The sequence below is a fragment of the Bacillus rossius genome, chromosome 13 (assembly GCF_032445375.1).
Source record: "Bacillus rossius redtenbacheri isolate Brsri chromosome 13, Brsri_v3, whole genome shotgun sequence".
Taxonomy (NCBI): domain Eukaryota; kingdom Metazoa; phylum Arthropoda; class Insecta; order Phasmatodea; family Bacillidae; genus Bacillus; species Bacillus rossius.
Genome location: NC_086340.1, coordinates 20507605 through 20530072, shown reverse-complemented (window position 1 = coordinate 20530072; position 22468 = coordinate 20507605). Strand labels below are relative to the sequence as shown.

Here is a 22468-nt window from a genome sequence, read left to right as displayed (position 1 = left end):
GTGTACATAACTGTATTAGTTAATTCGGGTATTTTTTTTACAGGCCTGTTCTCCCACTCGTAGCAATATATATGACTTATGTTCTAAAGTGCTTCTCAAGGTTGGTATACATCTTTACAATGGAGTTGAACAACAATTTTATTGTAAATAACAGAGAAAATATTTAATACTGAACACCGAACGTCTGGATTATGTTTAATTGAAAGATGTTCTACAAAATCTACAAATTTTTTACGAAAGAGACAAAGTTCGCAGTGGTTGTTAGAACTTCATTAAATTAAACATTATCAAGATGCTCATAATTTATCTATTATTTTAAATTAAAAAAAAATGATGATGACAATTCAAAGACATAAGCGGCCTTGAAAAGCGCTTTAGACCACAAGTCGTTAGATGTTTCCAGCTTATTTAGTGGTGATGTACCTGCAGTAGAAGACAAGGAACCCTGGTTATGTGAGGGTGGTCTCGCCACCGCCCCGAGCAGGGAATCCTGGCCATGTGATTGTGAGGGTAGTGTCAGAACGTAGTTCCGGGGTGCTGTCATAACTTAGAAACACACAACTTAGAATTTTCTAAGTTATGACGGTTCTAAGTTATGACTTTCTACGTTATGACGTTTCTAAGTTGTGTGGTTCTGCGTCGCGTGTTTCTAAGTTACGTGTTTCTAAGTTATGCCAGTTCTAAGTTGTGTGTTTCTAAGTTGTGTTAGTTCTAAGTTATGACTTTCTACGTTATGACGTTTCTAAGTTGTGTGGTTCTGCGTTGTGTGTTTCTAAGTTGTGTGTTTCTAAGTTATGACAGTTCTAAGTTGTGACTTTCTAAGTTATGTGTGGTTCCCGTCCCCGCTCACCAGCTCCAAGGCGATGAAGTCCTGGCCGCGGCCGGAGTTGTACAGCAGCAGGCCCGACGCCTCGCGCGTCTTGAACTGGAAGTAGATGTTGGTGGCGGAGTAGGCCTTGAGCACGGGCAGCCCCACGAAGGTGCGCTTGGAGCGGAAGGTGACCGGGTGGTGCACCAGCTGGTGCTCGCGCCTGCCGAACTTGGCGGTGACGCGCAGCTGCGGCGACGCCTGGCGGCCCCCGCCCGAGGAGCGCGCCACCTCCAGGTAGGGCACGCCGTTGAAGGTCAGCTGCTGCACGGAGCCCACCAGGTCGTGCAGCGTGGAGGCGGGCTGGGGGCGGCCGTCGGCGCGCGCCATGCCGCCCACGTGCACGGAGCGGAACTCCAGGGTGTTCTGCTTGCCCAGGGCCGCGTCCGCTGCGGGTGGACACGGGGTCAATGTCACTAATAGGGTTTCCCCCCTTTTCTTTCTTGACCCAGCGCTGTTAGCCGTGAGGCCCTACCGCCCCAGGAAGAGCGTTAGAGCTTTTGGCTATGCAAAGACACTGAGGCTACCCATCTCAGCTTATGCACCACCTCCGGCCCCCTACTCCACTCAGCTCACCAGAAAGTTGGATGCTCCCTTAGCCCTCTGGAGTTGTCATCACTCCTGGGCGCCTACCCCAGTCTCCCGCATCACACTGGGACCCCTCAATCACCCGGTGAACCACCCGCGGTCCGGTGGAGGCCTACCCAACACGGACACGGGGTCAGCAGGTCACTTCGCCGCCGCCACACTGCCGCATTGACTGATTCACAGTCACTTAGACCTTTCAATATATATATACTGTATAGAAGTCGCCAGCCCAGGTTAAAATTTCTAATACGGTTTTGAGGTAGTTGGTTAATTCACCGCCGCAATCGCCACCATCTCTAGGGCATCGACTTGCGGCGGTCCCTAGCGGACAAGTGTCGAACTCTTCAAACACCCCTTCCCCCTCCCGTTGAACGACCTTGAGCTGCAGTGAATGTTGGGTTGGGGGGTGCGGGTGAATGACAGCGGGCGACAGTTCTGCGCTCTTAACGTGTAAATAACAACCTAAGACGATAGATCCAGGGCGTTACGGCAGCGCACTGCAGCGGTGAAGTTCCCAAGCTGCTCATCATACGCTCCTGAAAAACGTAGAGTAAATCCTATCCACTCGTGACTTCTATACAGTATATATATATATATTCAAAGCTTAGACTTCAGCCAGTGTTCTGGGTGTCTAACCAACCGTGCTTCACCCGGTCACCATCCAATCACGGACGTGGCCACCCCCCCTGGCTGACACCAGATAGGAGTACCGAAGATCTTTTCTCAAGTTAGTCCCTTTCGCTACACTCTTAAGGGGACCGCCTCGTCAGGGGTGTATGTGTGTTAGTGAGGCGGGATGATAAGCGCGACGCTCGCTGGTGCTTCCAGCGCGGTATAGCCTCTAAGCGCAAGTCTCTGAACTGGCGAGCATTCGTCTCGTCGTCACAGGATAACTGTGAAATTTGAGCGGTGACCGTAACATTATATGGCGGAGAAATGAAGATAAAGGTGTTATGCAAGCCCCTTAAGTGCTTTCAAGAATCTGTACTGATTGTTTTATGCCTAAAAATTACTCTGAAAACACGCGTTTTAGGCATTTTAACGCTTCTAAAAATACAGTTTTAAAACTTAATCCGAAATTAAAAGTACTTTTCGGCCCTCAGCGAACTCTTAAATGCTATTCGTAAACATACCCCACTCGGATATCTCGAGTAGTTTTGAAATCGCGTTGTTTTTCCTGAAGCTCTGCACACCGTATGTGTGCCCAGGTAGGCGGGCCCCTTAAGGGCTCCACCTACCCGGTCACACATACGGTGTGCAGAGTTTCAGGAAAAAAAAAACCAAAAAAACAACGCGATTTCAAAACTACTCAAGAGATCGGAGTCGGGTCTGTTTACGGAAAAGCATCTAAGAGTTCGCTGAGGGCTGAAAAGTACTTTTGATTTCGGATTTAAGTTTTTTAAACTGTATTTTTGGAAGAGTTAAAATGGCTAAAACGTACGTTTTCAGAGTAATTTTTAGGCGTAAAAAAAGTACAGATATTTGAAAACATTTAATGCACTTGCTTTACACCTTTATCTTAATTTCTCCGCCATATAATGTTACGGTCACAGCTCAAAGTTCACAGTTATATCTGTGCACGACGAGAAGACTGCGTGCCAGTCCAGAGGCGACACCGCGCTGGAAGCACCAGCGAGCGTCGCGCTTATCATCCCGCCTCACTAACACACATACACCCCTGACGAGGCGGGCCCCTTAAGGAATTATCACCTTCAATTTAAGAAGAACGCGCTGGTTACAAATTATCCAGGGATCTTCGTAAATTTATGGACACTGAGTTCACTTACTCTGAAGGCGAATCCAAAACAATATTCTATGTATATTAACAAAACATTCAAAAACTGGTTACGTCTACAGTGACAACACTCTTCTTTTATAAATTTTTTTAGAACGAAAAATACCACTCTGAATTACAAATACAGCGTAGTATCTATGAAGATTCAGTTATTTTAAAATTACAAATATCCCTTCGTTTATTTGAACTAAATTCTTCGTTGAAGATTCCGTAAATTTACTGTAATTTCCTACAGTGTATTATCCAACCTGTATTGATTTTAGGTACGTATGCTTTGTATTCGAGCTATAATAATTGCTTTCAATAACCTAAAAAAAGTGTTCTTTTGTTTCGTTAAATATTTAATGGTTTAAAACAATGTCATTTTAGTGTACCGAAATTATAACCAATATTGTAGATATAAATAATAGTATTGTAAAGGGTGGTTATACTGTTACACTTGATTTATTTTTTTGGCACATGATTATAGTCACAGGCACGTTTATACTTTTGAGAATGTTATTCCCAGATAATATGAAAATTCTAACTGGATTCGTTTCGAAGATCTAAAATGGAACGGAAAAGATGGGTGCGAGCTATGAACAAAATCCTCCGCAAAATGAAAGAATATTGAGAAACAAATAGCTCACGTGAGAATAAGAAATACAAAGAAAATGTAACATTAGAATGCAGATAATATGCAATACTACATAATAATAATAATGCTTATTCTATTATGGCAAGTTATTTGATGGTTTCATGTCTCGTCTTTGTAAACAGCGACCTACTACCCTTCCACCACCTCCCACAAGAAACTGACAAATAAGGATTTTCGCCAACATGGGAGTGACGTCTCTTGTCTCTCTCTACTTACTCTGCGCCTATACTGTTGTGTAAGGCTGCATTTAGCGAGCAACTACTCACAACCGGATGTGAGAATTCTGTCAACCTAACTCAACACACTGTTTCCCAGCAAATTTTTTTTAATGGGCGTGCTTCAAGTTGAATTCAGAATGCAAAGAAAAATTTTTTTTTCGACAATAGTCTGCTTGAAAACTATCGATTATCGTCCTATTTTCACTAAAAGATAGTGCCACAAACCTCTCAAAAAGTACACGTTGCATCGGCGAATTTGTGAGAACCCTTGAAACTATCCGAGAGGTAAACAAATATAACTAAAATTAATTTTTAAGGTGCACATTTCAAAGATACTTTGAACTAAAGTGTATTTAAATAAGCTACATAGAAAACCCATTTTGTGTTTGTAGTTACATATGTAACATAAGTTAAATACAATAATATATTCTTGTTTGTTTCTGGGAATTATAATGTAGTGTTACGGGGGTTGCGGATATTTGCGTTCGGCCACTGACTACGTGAATTTATATGCAATATTTAATGTGGAGATACTATTTTAATAAAAACAGGTACAGGAATAAATCATCTGGTGTCGCAATTCGCTCGACTCTTCACTATCTGATATAGTTGTATGCGAGTCAAAAGATCGTGCTAAGGAAACTGCACACATTTCGCTTCTGATTCCACGATGAAATATATGAATGGAGGTCCCCAATGACGAACATAGCAAAAAATATTGAAGTATTATAACGAACCTAGAATCATTTGGGAATCCACTTGTATTTCATGAACTGAGACATCCTTGGATTTAATCCACGACCCCCAAGTACACAAGTGTGACAACACCCTTGACAGCAAACACATTATGGTGTGCCAGCAGAAGAAAATAAATCATTTTGTTACTGAGTAAAAACATATCTGTTCTCAGAAAGGATTTTCCTCACTCAAATGTGGCTGATAATTAACTAGCAAAGGGAGTTTCAAGGACTCATCGTCGCAGCTGGAATTTGACGCAAGTCAACCGTCTGTTCGTGCCTGAAGACGGCTACAGATCTCAGTTCCCGAAACGTCACAACTGTTTTCTTACGAAGTCTACTTTGTTCGTCTGTTCTGTCTAGAATACCTGTTTTGCCACATCACTGGTTTTCACTCTGTATTGTGTTGTTTACGTCATCTGTTTAGTATCATATTCGTGTATTTGTCACTGTGTTGTCAAAGGTTGTTTTTTTTTGTCTTCACTTACTGTCCTTGTTGGTACTATCTCGTCGTTGTTATCCAACCGTGTCCATCTGTGTTGTTTTAATTTTGTGACTAATTTCTCACTTTGGAATTTTCTGTGCTGTTTATATTTTTTATATTTTGAGATCGGCTGATTTTAGCTTGTTTTCTGTGTTTTTGTCAATTATGGAGGTTTCTTATGATATAGTGTATAACCAGCAATGGCGTATGTCCAAACATATTGAAACAATTTATTCACCAAATGAACATCGCACTTAACTTTCACCATACCTCCCAAAAAACAAAACAACTAACTTGTTAATTGCGTGCGTAATCAGGCAGATATACGCACTACAGAACAATAAAGACTAGGGTTGAATTTCCACAGGGGCACACGGCCTTGTTTCAAGTAATAAATTAGACTAACTAGGTCAAAGTGTATCTCTTTTTTTTTTTTTGTTTATGGGGAGGGTTAACAAGTTCGCTGTTACTTCCTCGCCGACACTGAGAATGGAAGGCATTCAAGCATCAGAGCCGCCGTTAAAAACCCAGCACGATGGGCCACTCTGGGCTTCCCTTTTTACGGCGCAGTTAAAACTTATCTCAGCGCTGAAACTACTCTCACAAGCTCTCTCTAACTCTCTCTGCGTTCGGAACGCAGCTCACAACAGCAATGATCGCTGGCAGTAAAAGACTGGCCCAGGAGAGATGTTTCAGCTGTGTGCGTTATACAGCAGGGTAAAAAAAAAAAAAAAAAAAAAACACCGTGAAAACGGCCAGCACTGGCGGACTCAAACATGGATGCGAGAACCGCAAGTATCGACGATAGTATTATTTTTAAATATAAAGGCGAGAGCTGTCGCTATGTAAATCCGCGAAATAAAAATTTGGGCTATGCCTGTGTCATGGACACGGCCGTGTATTGTACGTGAATACTTGAACGTAACAGGTAACATTTTCTAAACTAAATATAACATACGCTATTTTTTATTTTAACACCATATATATTCACTGTAACTATTATACACGCAATCGATGGATTTTGATGAGAGCTGGCGATTGAAACTCAAACGAACGTCGTAGCTTCTACGAGTCAAAAGTTAGACTAAATGGAAAACTTTGAAACGCAGCAAAATGACCTCAAAATGGCGGCGCTTCCCCCTCCACCGCGCGCGACGATGCGTCATAGTCCTCACTTAGCGTAACGAATTATTTGATCCTTTAGCTATCCAGTGGTGTAATTAAATTTTGGATGGAGATGATAGATATGTAGCTGCAACACCAAACTGAATCCCCCTGATTAGGTTATCATTCGTTTTTTTGAATTGCCTCCCACTATGGAAGCAATTTTAAAGATGTATTTACGTCAAAAAACTAAATCATATTCTTAAAATAAACAAAAACAAATAAAACAAAAAAAACCGTTAGAGTGAAGACAACCTGAAGAAATGTGGGATTATATATCTTCTCTAAAGGCCTTCAAATGCACATTTATTTAACCAACAACCCCTAGGTGCAATTCCCGGTGTTGCTTGGGTAAGAATACATTATGATCTTAAATTTAAAGTGATTGGTTGATGGTTAATAGTTTGTTAATTGTTAAACTGTGAGCCAAACTTCACTGGCAATTGCTATTGTTCAAAAATTAAGGGCAATTTTGGTTGAAATTTAAGGTATTTGCGCTATAAATAACGTCCCCCTTTATTTCCCCGGTCATTATGCTCGCTTGGATGAAGTATTCTGCAGATGTTTAATACAGAGTATTTTCCCATTACAAAATCTCGCCGAGTTCAGATTCTGCAGCAATTTTTCGGAGATATAAGCTTTTTTTAATTAATTATAAGCATAGTTATTCGTAAGGCACTACTTTAATTAGGCATGTTCCACCTATGTAACTCTATTCGAAATATTACTCTATTTTTACACTTCCGTTTTTTTATTTTATACACATCTCTATGGAGTAGGCTAATATTTGTGCTTAATGATACGCTTGTCTCCAAGGTATAAATATCTCTTTGGAGTTACTGAGTAGGTGATGAGCGTGTAACTATATACAGGATTATTGGTTACGTGTCTTAATGTTCTACGCTGGAAAAGATCACTCACACCACCAAAGCGATACGTGTTTCATTCCATAAGTTGGAAACATGGCGGACGTTGTGTGATACGGTGGGGTTTCTCGACGTACTCCCATTTCCCCCCACTCAATCATTCTAACAATGCTACAATGTCAGTGAAACTTCAAGCAATATATCATTCATTAATTCATGAAGCGCATTTCCAAAGAGAGAGATTTTACAGAGCTCGCTACAATAGTGTTTAGAAAAAAAATTTATATGTAAACTAACTGTACAAATATTCTGCATGGGAAAAAAATTATAACTTTAAAAAGAATCAATTTTTAATTTAGGCGAACTCAAATTCTATCACATGTTATTTCACTAAGCGATTAGGATTACTGGGATAAAGGAGGCAGAGAAACACCTTGATATATGAATAGTTTGGTTACAGTGAAACAGTGGAGGCATGAATAGTCAAGGAATTCGATAAAAATGAATGCATGTTATGGAGGTTTGGCAAAAACCTGAATCAAGTTAGTAGGCCAGTAGCGTTAAACACAAAAAAGTCACCCAATTCGGAAATAGTTCCTACAAAAGGTTTTTTGGCGTCAATGGCTTCATTTATGGCCCAATATGACTTTCCTATGTTTTCCCCCTCGGGGGAGTTGTGGAAAAGTGGTGGGGGGTGAAAATGTACCCCCAAAAGGGATACCTTTGCAGTTTTTCACTTGTATCTCCTGAACTTAACAAAATTTTAAAAAAGTACCTTTCGTAAAAGTTGTAGAGCATTAAATTCTGTGTAGAATAAAACCAGGGAAAAAATTTTTTGGACAACCCGTTGCTAAACTACAAAGGTGAAAGTCGTATCAATTTTTTAATTTTACGAATAATTTTCGTTTTAATATCAGTTTTTCTTCAATATCTTCGAATTAACCTTTTTATCAAACAGTTATTTTACATAACATTTTTTAAGAATTAAATTTTGCGTCGAATGGAATCAAGGGAGAATTTTTCGGCCAACGCGTTACCAAACTACAGCAGGTTAATGTTGGACCAGTTTTCAACAATAGCAGAAATGGTTGGTTTCAACTACACTTCAAGCAAACACATATATACATGAATTCGATTGGTAACAATCTAACAACAGTCACGGGACTAACTGCCAAACAAAAAATTCCTACACGGTATCAACCGCCGAAATAATAATCCCTGCTCACAACTCGACCTTAACACTAGCACCAAAGGGCGCCCGACATGCAGAGACATCACACGGCGCCTCAAGCAACTACGCCTCGGACGCCGCGTAACTGCGTCCACAGAGCGCAGGTAAGGCATCAAACCACGCAAATGCAAGCAAAACTAGCAAAAAAAAAGTTACCTGCAGTTATATGATAAACATGTTTCCGCACGATACAATATGAAGGATACGTGTGCTGTGTGTGAAGTGACAATAGAGAAGGGTGAGGCTGTGACTGTGAAAGCAAGAGGAATCAGAACGTTGGTTGAGTGCAGTAAGAAACGAGGTGATGGGAAGCATACTCGCTTTCAGACATGTGAGACTGTAAAGCTACACATCTCATGTCATAAATCTTACACCAGGGAGAAGAATGTGACTGCTGCAATGAAATCAAGTGGGAGTAGAGTATGTCAATGCCGAGCAGGTCAGTCGGGGTTTAATTTCAGAACAATTTTTTTTTTGTAACAAGGATGCCAGTGATGATTTCATCTGCCAACAACTAAGACTGAATGTTAATCGGCGGGTAAATGTCAGTTTAGTAACCACTATAAATTTCAAGAACAATGTGTTAGAAACTGCAGCTTCCCGGGGAGACCAGTGGGCGGATGAAGTCAAATCACGCTTGGCCACAGTGAGTGATTTGGTTGCCAGTGATGGGAGATACCATCATAACTGCATGAGAAAATTTGTTTTACCTGTTCACCCAACGAGTTCCAAGGGTAGGCCCCCAGATGAAAACATCACAGCTTCTTTTGAACATTTTCACAATTACATTGAGAGCATGCAACAAGAATGCCAGTTTTCGATGAAAGAGATCATGAAAGACTTTTCTGGCCCTAAAGTGACCGATAAACAACTGAAGAGAAGGTTGGAAGACCATTATGGGAGTGACATTATTATATCAGTTGGTCAAAACCGAGAGACAGTACTCTGTTTCCGCAATACTAGCTACAAAATTTTGACCCAACAATGGTATGAATCTAAACAAGCGAATGAGGAGGAAGAACGCCTACGAATTGTTAGAGCTGCAGCTGACATAATCAGGGAAGATATCCGTGCAAAAGTGTACTCCCTTGATGCCTATCCAGACCCACAACATTTTGTTGAAACCTGCGAGGATGATGTTCCACAAACCTTGCAGGTATTGCTTGGTTCTATCATATTGAAAGGCAAACGAGGAACACTTAAAAAAAAAACAAAGTGACTTCTATCGCTCATGCAGTAATATCAGCCACCAGACCAAGGTCGTTCCATTCACCCCTCCAAGTTGGGGTCGGGGCCCTCCTGGCCATGAAATATGGCTCAAGGGATCTGATTCAAATAGCCAATGGACTAGGGTTCTGCTGTTCCTATGAGGAAGCCAGAATTTTTGAGGTATCATGTATGAACCATCCACCCAGCTCTGTTCATCCAGACACTTTTTCCCAATTTGTGTGGGACAATGTGGATGTCAATGTTGACACCATAGATGGCTCAAATACTTTCCATGCTATGGGTGGTATCGACTGTGTAACTCCAGCGATTTCTGCATCTTCAAGTAGTAAACCCATAGCTAGAGTCAGTACTGTTCCAAAAGCAAGCATTGTAGGAAAATTTGGTGTGATTCCAATAACAACAATTGAAAAAACCAGAGCACCTTTCAAAAACATTGTGTTTAAGGACTTGAGGGAAAATTTCTCCAGTGTGATCATTCAACAGACTGATTTCGACTGGATTGTGGGAAAATGGAAAGGACATGAACTCCCAGGTTGGAATGGTTTTATGGAGCAGCTCATGTCCTCAAAACCCTACTCAACATCACTCGCGGTTTTCCTTCCATTCATCAATGCACCTCCCAGTAACTATCACACCATCTATACTTCACTTCTCTCAGCAGTTGAAAAATGCAAGATCCTCGACCAAAATGTCTGTTTTGTCACATTTGACCAGCGAAGAACCTTCCCATTCAATGATTCCTATGGAAGAACTTGATCACGAATATTTGAAGCAGCTGTTCACTGAGAAACTAGACGAACTGGAGGATAATGGTCCCACTGCCAAGTTATGGGTGCTCTACTTCAAAATGACCACCCTCATGAAGCAGTCCATACAGGCAGAGAGGACTGGTGACTGGGAGCTGCATCTGAGTACTGTGAAGAAGATGTTGCCCTATTTCCATGCAAGTGGGCATTTTTTGTATGCTAAGTCAGCGCAGCTCTATCTGCAAGACATGATGGACCTACAAGAGAAACTATCTCAAAAAGAGTATGAGAGGTTTGTGCTGAATGGATGGTTTACAATCAGAAGATCTGATAAATTTTGGAGTGGGATTTGGTCTGACATGACCATTGAGCAGACCCTCATGCACTCATTAAAATGTAGTGGAGGGCTTAGTCATGGTCGTGGTATTTAAGATAGTACTCTCAGCAGATGGGCAGTCACCATGCCAATAGTTACAACAGTGGCACAACAGGTCGAGGAATTTAGCGGGGTTTCATTCACCACCTCAGAGCAGCATGTTGATGCCAGAGATGCTAGAGTCCAGCATGATAATGGAGATGTACAGAAGTTTGTGGTGTGGTTTCAATCTCACGATCCTTTTCCAGCAAGCGACTTCATGATGTCCATCAGTACAGGTGTCATGGGAGATGAATCAATAAACTGTCACAGAGCCTTTGAAATTGGGAATACGTCAATGCTTACCTTGGTGGGACAAAACTTTGACCAAATCAGGTTTGTTAGAAAGAATCGTGTCATGAACATTCAAGGTTTCAAGTCAAAGTTTACCATTCATGGGGAGGATGTACCAGTCAATCCTGAGACAATATTTCACCGTATCGCACTCCTCAAGAAATCTGATGAAGAGCTAAGGGAATTCTTCCAATACGAGCTGGCACCATATCCCCTGTCTCTATTCGATGAGGTTGGAATGAGGAAGGCACCTAAGTCTGTACTTTATGACTTTTTTGATCCTGTAGGAGAAGTTAACCTCAATGGAGCGGCTCACATCATTGATGGAGGATTTTTATTACACCGAGTGGTATGGAAGAATGTCGATGTCTTTCAATGTATTATCAACAAGTATATTGATTACTTGAAACACCACTACAACAGAAAAGATACCACTGTGGTTTTTGATGGCTACCCCGAAGACCTGCGTACCAAAAGCATCAAATCTGCAGAGCGGCTCCGCAGAATGAAGAGGCACTTTGCTCCTGAGGTCATCTTCACAAAGTCAATGGTGGTGACGATGACCCAGGAGCAATTTCTTTCAAATGACAGGAACAAGGAGAGACTCATCAGATTGCTTACCGAGAGGCTAGAAAGTGAAGGCATATCAGTCAAGCAAGCCCGTGAGGATGCAGACCACATGATCGTCACCACAGCCATCGAAGTCGCCCATAGTCATGAGAAGGTTGCTTTAGTCGGTGAGAATACAGATTTGTTGGTCATCCTCACTGCTCTAGCCACACCATCGGCTCAAACCAGGAAGAGGAACAACACCACAAAAAATATTCACCCACCAGAGTTGTAAACTCGCCGACGACCTGAAAAAGGTCCTCATTTTCCTCCATGCCATTAGTGGTTGCGACACCACTTATTCATTTTACAAGCTGGGCAAGAAGAAAATAGTGAAACATGTGGCCCTTTTAGAGGACATCAAACCCTTCTTTGATCACGATTCACAACCTCAAGCAATTGCAGAAGCTGGACAACGATTTTTGACCACCCTCTATGTGGTAGAACAGAGGACAATCTGGACAAGGTGCGGTTTGACCTATTTGCCAAATCCCTCATAAAATCTAAATTCAATTTGGCTTCCCTACCACCAACCACGGAAGCAGCTCGCCAACATTGCTTCAGAACCTACCTCCAAGTTCAAATGTGGTTAGGGAACCAGATGGATCCGCTCCAGTGGGGATGGCAGCAGTCCAACTTTGGACTTGCCCCTGTTCTTACCTCCAAGGAATCAGCTCCACAGTCGCTTCTGATGAAGATTTCTTGCAAGTGCAGCAAAGGGTGTGCAGGTGCTTGCGGCTGCAGGAAGGCAGGTTTGAAATGTTCGATAATTTGTGCCAGTTGCAAGGGGACCTCATGCACAAACGCCCTCCAACTGGTAGAATTATTGGAAGATGCTGAAGAAGATGTGTATGGAGACCTCGACATTTTGACTGACAATGAATCAGAAGTGTCAGACATCGACCAAAATGTTGAGCCCAGTGGTCCAACGGCAGAGAAACATCGAAGACTTTAATTTTATTTCAGCACGTCTATTATTTAATGATTATATTCACCCATTATGTATATATGTTTTAATTTAGTGACAATTTTTCATGTTAATATAAATATACTAATTTTGTATAGTATATTACTGTTATCCTGTTTGTGACCAAATTATGTACCTGAAGTTAAAACAACCATTGTAATTAATGTTGACAGTTGGGTCAATTGGCTAATTTTTCATTTTTGAATAAGACATCGCCTAAAACTGTAGTTAAAACCAACCATTTACACTGATATTGAAAATTGGTCAAACTTTCAGCTACTGTAGTTTGGTAAAATATTGTCCAAAAAATTTGTTCTTGGTACCATTCAACGCAGATATTAATGCTCTATAACACTTATGAAATGTACTTTTCAAATATTTTGTTTATTGTGGGAGATAAAAGCAAAAAACCATAAAAACACCCCTTTTGGAGGTACATTTTCACCCCCCACCACTTTTCCACAACTCCCCCGAGGGGGAAAACTTAGGAGATTCATATTGGGTCACAAATGAAGCCATTGAAACAAAAAAACCTTTTATAGGAATTATTTCCGAATTGGATGTTTAACGCTACTGGCCTATAGGGTGTAGGGGGGAGATAAATTAATCACCGGCCACAGGATAAGAGAAGCCAGAATTGGAAAACTATTCACAAGTGAAGTTGGTACCTTTTTTTTTAAAAGTTGTGCACAAGTAATGCCCATAAAATAGTGAGCTTTAAGACGTGACCCAATCGATTCCGTTAGGCTCCGAATGTGACACGAAATTAGACCATTTCAATAAATACATGATGGAATGCAGTGTGCGGTTAGTAAAAGTAAAGTATGGTCCACCACGTTTCTCACCATGCATCATCTGGGATTCAAACCCATGTACCTAGATGCTAGCATCGCTAATGTAAAACAGCACTTAGTAAACTAGGTAAAGGAAAACAGGTAATTAAATTACTGCAAAGCTATCTTAATTAATGTCATACTAATAAATTGTTCTCAGTCTTTGAAAACTTGCCTCATGCCAAGTCAATACAAGGTTAGATTTCTGGCGAGTTTTCTCAGGGTTACTTCCATTACTCGTTTCACCCATTCGTTAGGTTATAATGACCTCCATGCAGATACGTTAAATCCAAAGTTCTTTCTAACTCAGCACACGACACTACACAAGATAGAATAGACGGAGTAGCCGATGGCCAACATTATTTTAGAGGTTGTCAGCCTTTAAAAGTAGGTATTCAAACACACCAACTTCTGGCGACAATGCGTTGCTCCGCACTCATGTTAATTGCGCTCCGGCCTCCGGCCAATGCGCGCGCTTCACATTTACGCTCATTTTGCGAGTAATTATAACTCCATCAGCTTAACCATTTATTCCACTTCGTTTGCGATTGGTTTTTTTTTTTTATAATTATGTAAGGAGAGAATGGCGTGCGACCTCAATCGCTGGCAGCTCACCTCTGATTGGTGTATCGTCATCCACCTGCAGTTTCAAGTTGGGGCCTCGCCTCGAGAACTTGAGCGTGTGCCACTGGTTGTCGTTCAACCCCTGGCCGGCCAGAATCACCTGTCATCGCACATAATAAAACCAACTGCAACACGAGACGACAAAAAAAAAAAAATTCATGACGCAGATGGATGTAGAGAGTGAGGGAAGTTTAGTGAAGGTTGACTAACATGGAGGCAGCAAGAGAACAACGGATAATGGTCAAGCCAGTAAGGTGGTTGACTACAAGCCTAGTATATCACACTGCAGTAAATACGAAAATAGATTGCGAAACGCTCAGCAATGTAGTTTGTTTGACAATGTGCAGCATTTATTTTAGTGCCCTACTTAGAATGATCTCCCACCATTTTAGGATCACAGTGAAGTTGGATCGATAAGACAAACCAATAGATTTAGGAAGGCCTGTCCCATTTGGTTCATCTTTTTGGAGTCACGTATAATAAAACTCAATAAAATCAATAATGCATGATTGTTCCATCTTTTAAGCTTAGAAGAAACCACGCGAGTACTATAAATTTTGATTAAAAGCATTAGAAATATTCACTAGTGAATGGTGAAGAAATACAAAAAAAAATTACAAAAGTGATTTTAAAACACTCTTTTGCTGATTTATTGGAGAGCAACGTGGCACCCTTAGACATTTCTGTGTGTCACATAGTAGGAGGTGATAGTAACGTGTTCTATGGTTCGACGATAAAATATAGCATTTTGATTGCTCTGTAAGTTGGAACTTTTTAAGTGTGGTGAGCAATTTTTTTAAATTCAAATTTTTAATCGTGTGAAATAGTGTCAATTTATTTTAATGATGTACGTTGTAAACAATATTGGTTCGTTATCCAAAGCAGATACCATTATTCCTATTGTTGGAACTGCTGACAAGCGAGATCACCGGCTAACAAATGGCGTTACCAAATAGTTTTCCACATGGAACATGGAGGTAAGAAGTCAAGGTGTGGGCGTGATTGTGAAATTCTACATGATAACTGAAGTCTAAACTGGAAAGCACAGCGTTTTCGGTTATAGTAGGTAATGTTTAACGCTAATTACTTAATTTTGTGTTGTTAACAACTTCGTTTAAAATAGTAATTTCATGATGAGAATATTTTTTTTTTCGTTTCTTCCTAATGAATTCCTTACAATAAACTTCTAGAATTAACCTTTACAGCTTTGGTTTGTGTTCCTAGCCAACTGCTAATAAGAGTGACTTCAACATCGGAACAGAGAATCACTCTATGGATAGGAAACATAATGCCGCCGCGGTGGAAGGAGTCAGAGTACGCTGCAATTATTGAAGAGGCGGAACCAACCACAAGTTCTCACGCAGCCATCTCTTTGACGTCGCACTGTCAGCAGTCGATTACAATTTGGGGATAACCATCCGTCTCCTTGTTCAAGCACATGATCAGGAACTGTAGGTGAAGGTGCATCATCGGATACGACCAGTGATATTAATTCATATACACAGAAAAATATCCATGCAACTAACACCTTCACGGAACCAACCCTCCCACTCCACAGATTAACACTTCCTCCATAGACTAATATCTCAAAAGAACATGTAATAACTCCATATAATACTACCTTGATGGATTAGACACACACTCCTAACAATACACCTCCATGGAACAGACACTCTCTTAATAGACTAATATTTCCAAGGAACAGGCGCTTACTCTATATATATATAATACTACGACAATACAACAAGCACCCACTCCTTACGTTATACCTCCATGGAACAGGCACTTACTCCATATAATACTACGCCAATGGAACAGACACCCCACTTCTTACTTTGAACCTCCATGGAACAAACACCCATTTCTAACACTATACCACCATGAAACAAAGCCCCACCCATAACACTTTACCTCCATGGAACAAAGTCTCACTCCTAACACTTTACCTCCATGGAACATACACTTACTTAATTATAGTCTAATATATTCAAGGAACAGATATTTACTCCATACAATACTACCTCGAGACGGAACAAACACCCATTCCTAACACTATACCTCCATGAAACAAAGCCCCACTCCTAACACCTTACCTCCTTGGAACCAAGCCTCACTCCTAACACTTTACCTCCATGGAACATACACTTACTTAACAGTTAATATACTCAAGGAACAGATACTTACTCCAAATAATACTACCTCGATGGAACAGACACCCACTCCTTACTTTATACCTCCATGGAACAGGCACTTAATCCATATAATTCTACGTCAATGGAACAGACACCCACTCCTCACTAAATACCTCCATGGAACAGGCACTTACTCCATATAATACTACCTCCACGAAACAGGCACTTACTCCATGTAATACTACATCGACGGAACAGACACACACTTCACAGACTACTACCTCTATCTTTGAATATATATACTGTATAGAAGTCGCGAGTGGATAGGATTTACTCTACGTTTTTCAGGAGCGTATGATGAGCAGCTTGGGAACTTCACCGCTGCAGGGCGCTTGCCGTAACGCCCTGTATCGTCTTAGGTTGTTATTTACACGTTAGAGCGCAGCACTGTCGCCCGCTGTCATTCCCCGCACCCCCCACCAATCATTCACTGCAGCTCAATGGTCGTTCAACGGGAGGGTGAAGGGGTGTTTGAAGAGTACGACACTTGTCCGCTAGGGACCACCACAAGTCGATGCCCCTAGAGATGGTGGCGATTGCGGCGGTGAATTAAGCAACTACCTCAAACCGTATTAGAAATTTTAACCTAGGCTGGCGACTTCTATACAGTATATATATTCAAAGCCTCTATGGACCAGACACCCACGTACCTTCTCCTTCTCGCCGACGCGGATGGCGAGGCGCACCCGGCCGCCGGCCACGGCCAGCTCCAGGCGGTCCGCCGACTGCTCGGTGCTGGTGGCCAGCAGCAGCCCCATGGGCCGCGTGGTCTGGAACCTCAGGGTCACGTCCTCGGTCTGCGTGCGCGTCTCCTCGGCCATCGACACCAGCATGTACTGCGAGCCGTTGAAGGTCAGCGTGGCCGCGTCTGCCGGGGCAGCACCGGCTCCCTCAGCCTTCCGTCCGCCCAGCCGACAGCCATGTCGCCGTGACTAGGGCTCGGGAGCCAGTGGCGTAGCCAGGATTTGTGTATGGGGGGTGTTAAGAAGCATTGGGGCCCTCCCCCGGGAAAATTTTTGGATTTTAAGGTGTAAAATAGTGCTATTTTAGCAGTTTTCGGTACTTAAATTCCAATATTGTAATGGTAATTTTTTTTATTAATTTTAATATGAAATTTGTTTGAGTGACGAATAAGAAATTATTTAAATATTTGGTGCTAGGGGGGGGGGTGAACCCCTAACCCCTCCCCCCCCTGGCTACGCCACTGACTCGGGACACAGCCAACTGTATGGTTAGCTGAGCGAGGCAGGGGGCTGAGGCGGTGACTATGCTGGGTTGGTGGCCCCCGCCGCTGGTCTAATACCCTCCCGATCAAAGAGGGAGTGATCCCTAACAGTTCTGTTTGAATTATGCTCTGGAATGTAAATAAATCGAACTGGAAGTTTTATCCCACCCTACCCTGATAGGGCGCACATGTGGGAGGGGAACAGCCTGTGGCGACTATGCTGGGATGGTTAGCTCTGGCCTCTGGTCATAGCTGAAGCCCTAACACCTTCCCGATCGAAAATGGGGTAGTGACCCCTGGATAGTCACGTCCCAATTTACTTGCTCTGGAATGTATAAACTGTTCTGTAAGCCGACTCCCAATCCACCCTAAAAGGGCGCATATTTGGGAGGGGGGTTTGAGGGTGCCGTCCTTCGGGTTGGAAAACAGATGACGGTCAAATAATTTCCGGCAAAGTTACTTTTCGGTTGGATGAATTTCGGCAATACGACTTTCTGTCTAGCTAGCGCCTGTCCGTCAACTGCCTGTTATCCGAGATAAGAAATTTTTCCGCAGAGATAAACATTCGAGATCAAACAGCTGTCCGAAATTTGAATTTTCAGTTAGATGGCTATCGGTCTACTGCCGCGGCACTGACAAAGAGTGTGGTAGCAGGAACCACATTTCAGGTACCTATGACCCATACAGACTTCTATCGGTACCATACACCCGTTCCTTCAACACGCGTTAAAAAAATCTATGCGAGTGATTCTGTTGATGCTACACCAGGTCGTTTCGTCTCTTCGGTACAAATTTTGAAATAGATTTTTTAACTAACTTCCCGATGAGCTGGACACTAGAAACTTAGCTCAGAACTGCAATGCGCAAAGCAGAAAATAATTATACCACGTTTTTTTATATAGATTAAAAAGTATAAACAAAGTATACAGACTGTATGTATTGTGAAGTAATACTTGTAAGAGTTAAAACGAAAAAAAACAACAGCGGGGCACATGCAAAAGATAACATTAAGGAGTAGCTGTAGTTGAGAAATCTCACACAACAGTTCATATAATTTTTAACGACTTTGGTGAATTATACATGAATTAATAATCTATTGCATGCGCTACACGTTTTTCGTTTTAAATCCTATACGTATTTACATAATCACCAATTTCCAGGCCAATGTGTATGGGGATATGTGAAATTATTTTATACTTTTTTGAGTGCGTTTTAAAAAATGAGGAATATTATAATCTTTGATGTGTAAAAAAACTTAAATATCTGTATACGGCATTTGGTAGGAATAATTTCTAAAAATGGAACGGAAGTGTGACATTAAGGTGGTGAACACACGTGTAGTGATATAAAACCGTATAAGGTCACTTTGGTAAGTATTAGAGTATATACACATACTACTTTGGAATATACCTAGTAAACTAAAATAATGGTAGTAAAAAGTAATTCCAAGATTAAACAAAGTAAGAAAACTGCTATTTCAATACCAAATTCTCTCCATTACCATCCCAGTAGTCCTGATGGCGTGGTGGTATTTCGCGCGGTTGATAATTAAAAGGTCATGGTTCAAACCTTGACAATGGGAAACATTTTTTTTTGTACTACTAATTATAGTTAACAGTTTCGAATCATTTAAGCACATTAGGTTAGGTTTTTAAAAATTAAATATTTTAGTTATGCCATAAATATATATAACTTTCAACGCTTGACAAAACAGTATTTACTGTTTAATGAATTATAACAATACCGACAATATTTTAATTAATTTTCGACAATGAATTTTAACAATATGGGGAGTATTTTAGTTAATAATCGAAAGTCCAAAGCCGGGATCTATTGGACTGCAGCTTTTAGTTATAAAAATCATCAAAAGATAGCGCCACGTTCGTTCGGAATTATTTAAAAGAACTAACAAAATGTTCAAAAATCTTTGGCTCATTGTTTGTTCCAACAAAATTTTCCTGGCTAACAAATTATAAGTAGGTATTTTTCAGTTGCGATTGTATCTTGTTATCAGGGCCGGATTTAGGGGAGGGCAACCGGGGCGAAAGCATCTTTTCCTTTGATATTCTTTTTTCGCTGTTTTACCTTTACCTACAGTACTTAGTACATACATGATTATATTATTGTTAAATATTAACATAAATAATTTATCTATATTTGTTCACTCCAATCAGGCAATCAGTAAAATATCGAAATGCCTATTCAGCCTATTCCCCGTATTTGCGTGTCGATACGAGATACGACGGTACCTGTTTCCCCCGTTTTTTGTCTGTACGATCCGTCGTAGCGTTGACAAGTGCCCGCTGAGTGGCGTGCTTGTAGCAGGGAATCCCGGAATTTGATACATTCTCGTGCGTCTGAGAAGCTACGAACAATGTGCAACAAATATAAATCCTTTGGAATTTTTACAGACGTGAATATTTTCATCGTTATCTTGTAATCTACAATATAAACCGAATGTCGTATTTGATTGTGCAATTACGAAAAAGTGTTTTTTCCCCTTAACATATAATAACACTAGATAATGCCCGGCATGCGTTGCAATGCCTCAATCAATTTTTTTTTGTAATTTTTTAAACGTATACTAAGAAGCATCTCTCTTTATCTTTCTATGTATATCTCTATAACTCTCTCTATCTTTCTATTTATATCTCTATCTCTCTATATATCTTTCTACATATATATCTCTATATATCTTTCTAGCAGACCCGACAGACATTGTCCTGCCCAAATGTACTTTTTGTGAGATATGGATATGGCGGTAAGTATTTCTACGCTGGACATTTTGTATCTTCTCATTATACATACCCCTCCTCTTGGGCACGCCACTGCCGTTACCAAAAACCTTTCCCATGGTTACGCAGAAGGCAACAACAATGCAAAAGCCCGTTGCCATGGAGGCTAATTATCAACAATGCTTAGTTTTTTTGCTTTTAAAGCGTGTTTTTTTAGTTTTTTCTTAACTCAGAATCGAGATAAAATATCCAATTGTCAATCTAAACCATCCTCGAATCCCCGTGAACTCACACAAAAAATTTCATCAAAATCGGTCCAGCCGTCTAGGAGGAGTTCAGTGACATACACACGCACACAAGAAATATATATATATATATATATATATATATATATATATATATATAAAGATATATGAAATATATGCAGAGAACAAGAACATAAAAAACTGTTACGGATGTTGCAAGACCCGAAAATGATTCTTGAATCGGCAATGCGTGCACTAGAATAATTGAAATCATTCGTGGAATCCAAACGAAACGATTTTGATAAATACGAGGAAGCAGCTAAAAAAATATCTCATACTGACCAATACGTACAATCACGCACCAGAACAAGAAATGTGAGGTTGAATCCTCTCGATTACGGGCATGGGCAAGCACAAGACGCAAATCTGTCACCCAAAGAGAAATACTAAGTATCCGCCTTCATCCCAGTGGTTGACTAGCTATGTGTTTCTCTTACTGAAAGATTGCATCCCTATGAAGCTCTACGTTCGAGATTTGGATTTCTTAATCACATCGAGAAGATGGATGCTGAAAATTTTCACGCTGCAGCAGAGGCATTGGTGAAAGTTTATACGGATGATTTAGAGCCTAGTCTCGGTAATGAATTGGTTCAATTTGTGTCTTTGATCGACTCATACAAAAAGGACTCTGGAAAAGACTAATCTCCGGAACTATTTTACTACCAAATTCTCGCAGATCAAAATTTCAAAGCTACATTTCCAAACCTTGAAATTGCATTGAGAATGTATTTGGTTTTGATAGTTTTAAATTTCACTGGAGAGCGCTCATTTTAAAAAATGAAAATTATAAAAAATAGGCTCCGAACCACGATGGGACAAAACCGTTTATCGAAGCTTTCTCTCCTGAGCATTGAAAGCGATTTACTCCGGGAATTGGATTTAAGCGAAATCATCAACAATTTTTCGGCGAAAAAAGCTCGGAAGGTTCCGTTCATTAACACTAAAATTTAATTTCATATAATTCTTGTCTCCGATTATATTTATGTATGTTTTTTAAATACTAAGCGAATCTACTTGATTTCACAATAAATTATTTATTGGAAAATTCGACTGAAAAAATAATTGTTCATTTTATTTGTAAAATAATTTGGGGCCAGGGGGCCTCCGCTCCTCTGTTGCCCCGAGGCCTCCAGACCTCTAAATCCGGCCCTGCTTGTTATGACTATTCAAGTTTACTAAATGTATTCCAGGATAGTGTAATTACCATAAAGTTTATTTTGGCACACCAATACGCTTAGTACATTACCGATGTTCGCGAAAGTTAATATATACGTGTGTGTGTGTTACCACACATGCGTCCGCCATGTTGACGACTTCGGCTCGTGGCTATAGCAGTTTATGCATGCATGCGCATTGGACTTTAAGCCTATTAAATTTGTTATTGCAATGCGCGCATATTTCATTGAATTTCTGGCGCATTCTGAAATTTTACTCTCAACGCGCCTAAAGAAGTATAACCTCAAAAACGCAGGCAATGCTGTTTTAGTGTTTTCTGTCTAGGGGTAAATGTCACAGGTACAGCGTTCAGGCATTTACATGCGTCGCGTTCGGCTAACCCTGAGATATCAATGGTAACATCTTGTTAAAAAGAATTATGGTTGGGTTTTAAAAAGGGGAACAATTTTTATCGTTTCTTCCTTAAATGAATACTTTTCGTATATTTATCACGCTCGGCATTATTTTAAAGAATTCTACGTGAAATTTT

The 22468-nt window shown here is 40.7% G+C and overlaps 1 protein-coding gene across 4 annotated transcripts in view; it reads right to left on the bottom strand.

The window, feature by feature from the left end:
* The window catches only part of LOC134538321 (neurexin 1), a 449323-nt gene that overhangs the window by 70250 nt on the left and 356605 nt on the right, over positions 1–22468 (bottom strand). For all 4 annotated transcript variants that reach the window (XM_063379534.1, XM_063379535.1, XM_063379537.1 and 1 more), the window contains 3 exons: positions 17149–17366; positions 14298–14406; positions 851–1257 (listed from right to left, as the gene is read on the bottom strand). In XM_063379534.1, the coding sequence (XP_063235604.1) occupies positions 851–1257; positions 14298–14406; positions 17149–17366 (734 nt within the window). The remainder of the gene's footprint in view (positions 1–850; positions 1258–14297; positions 14407–17148; positions 17367–22468) is intronic.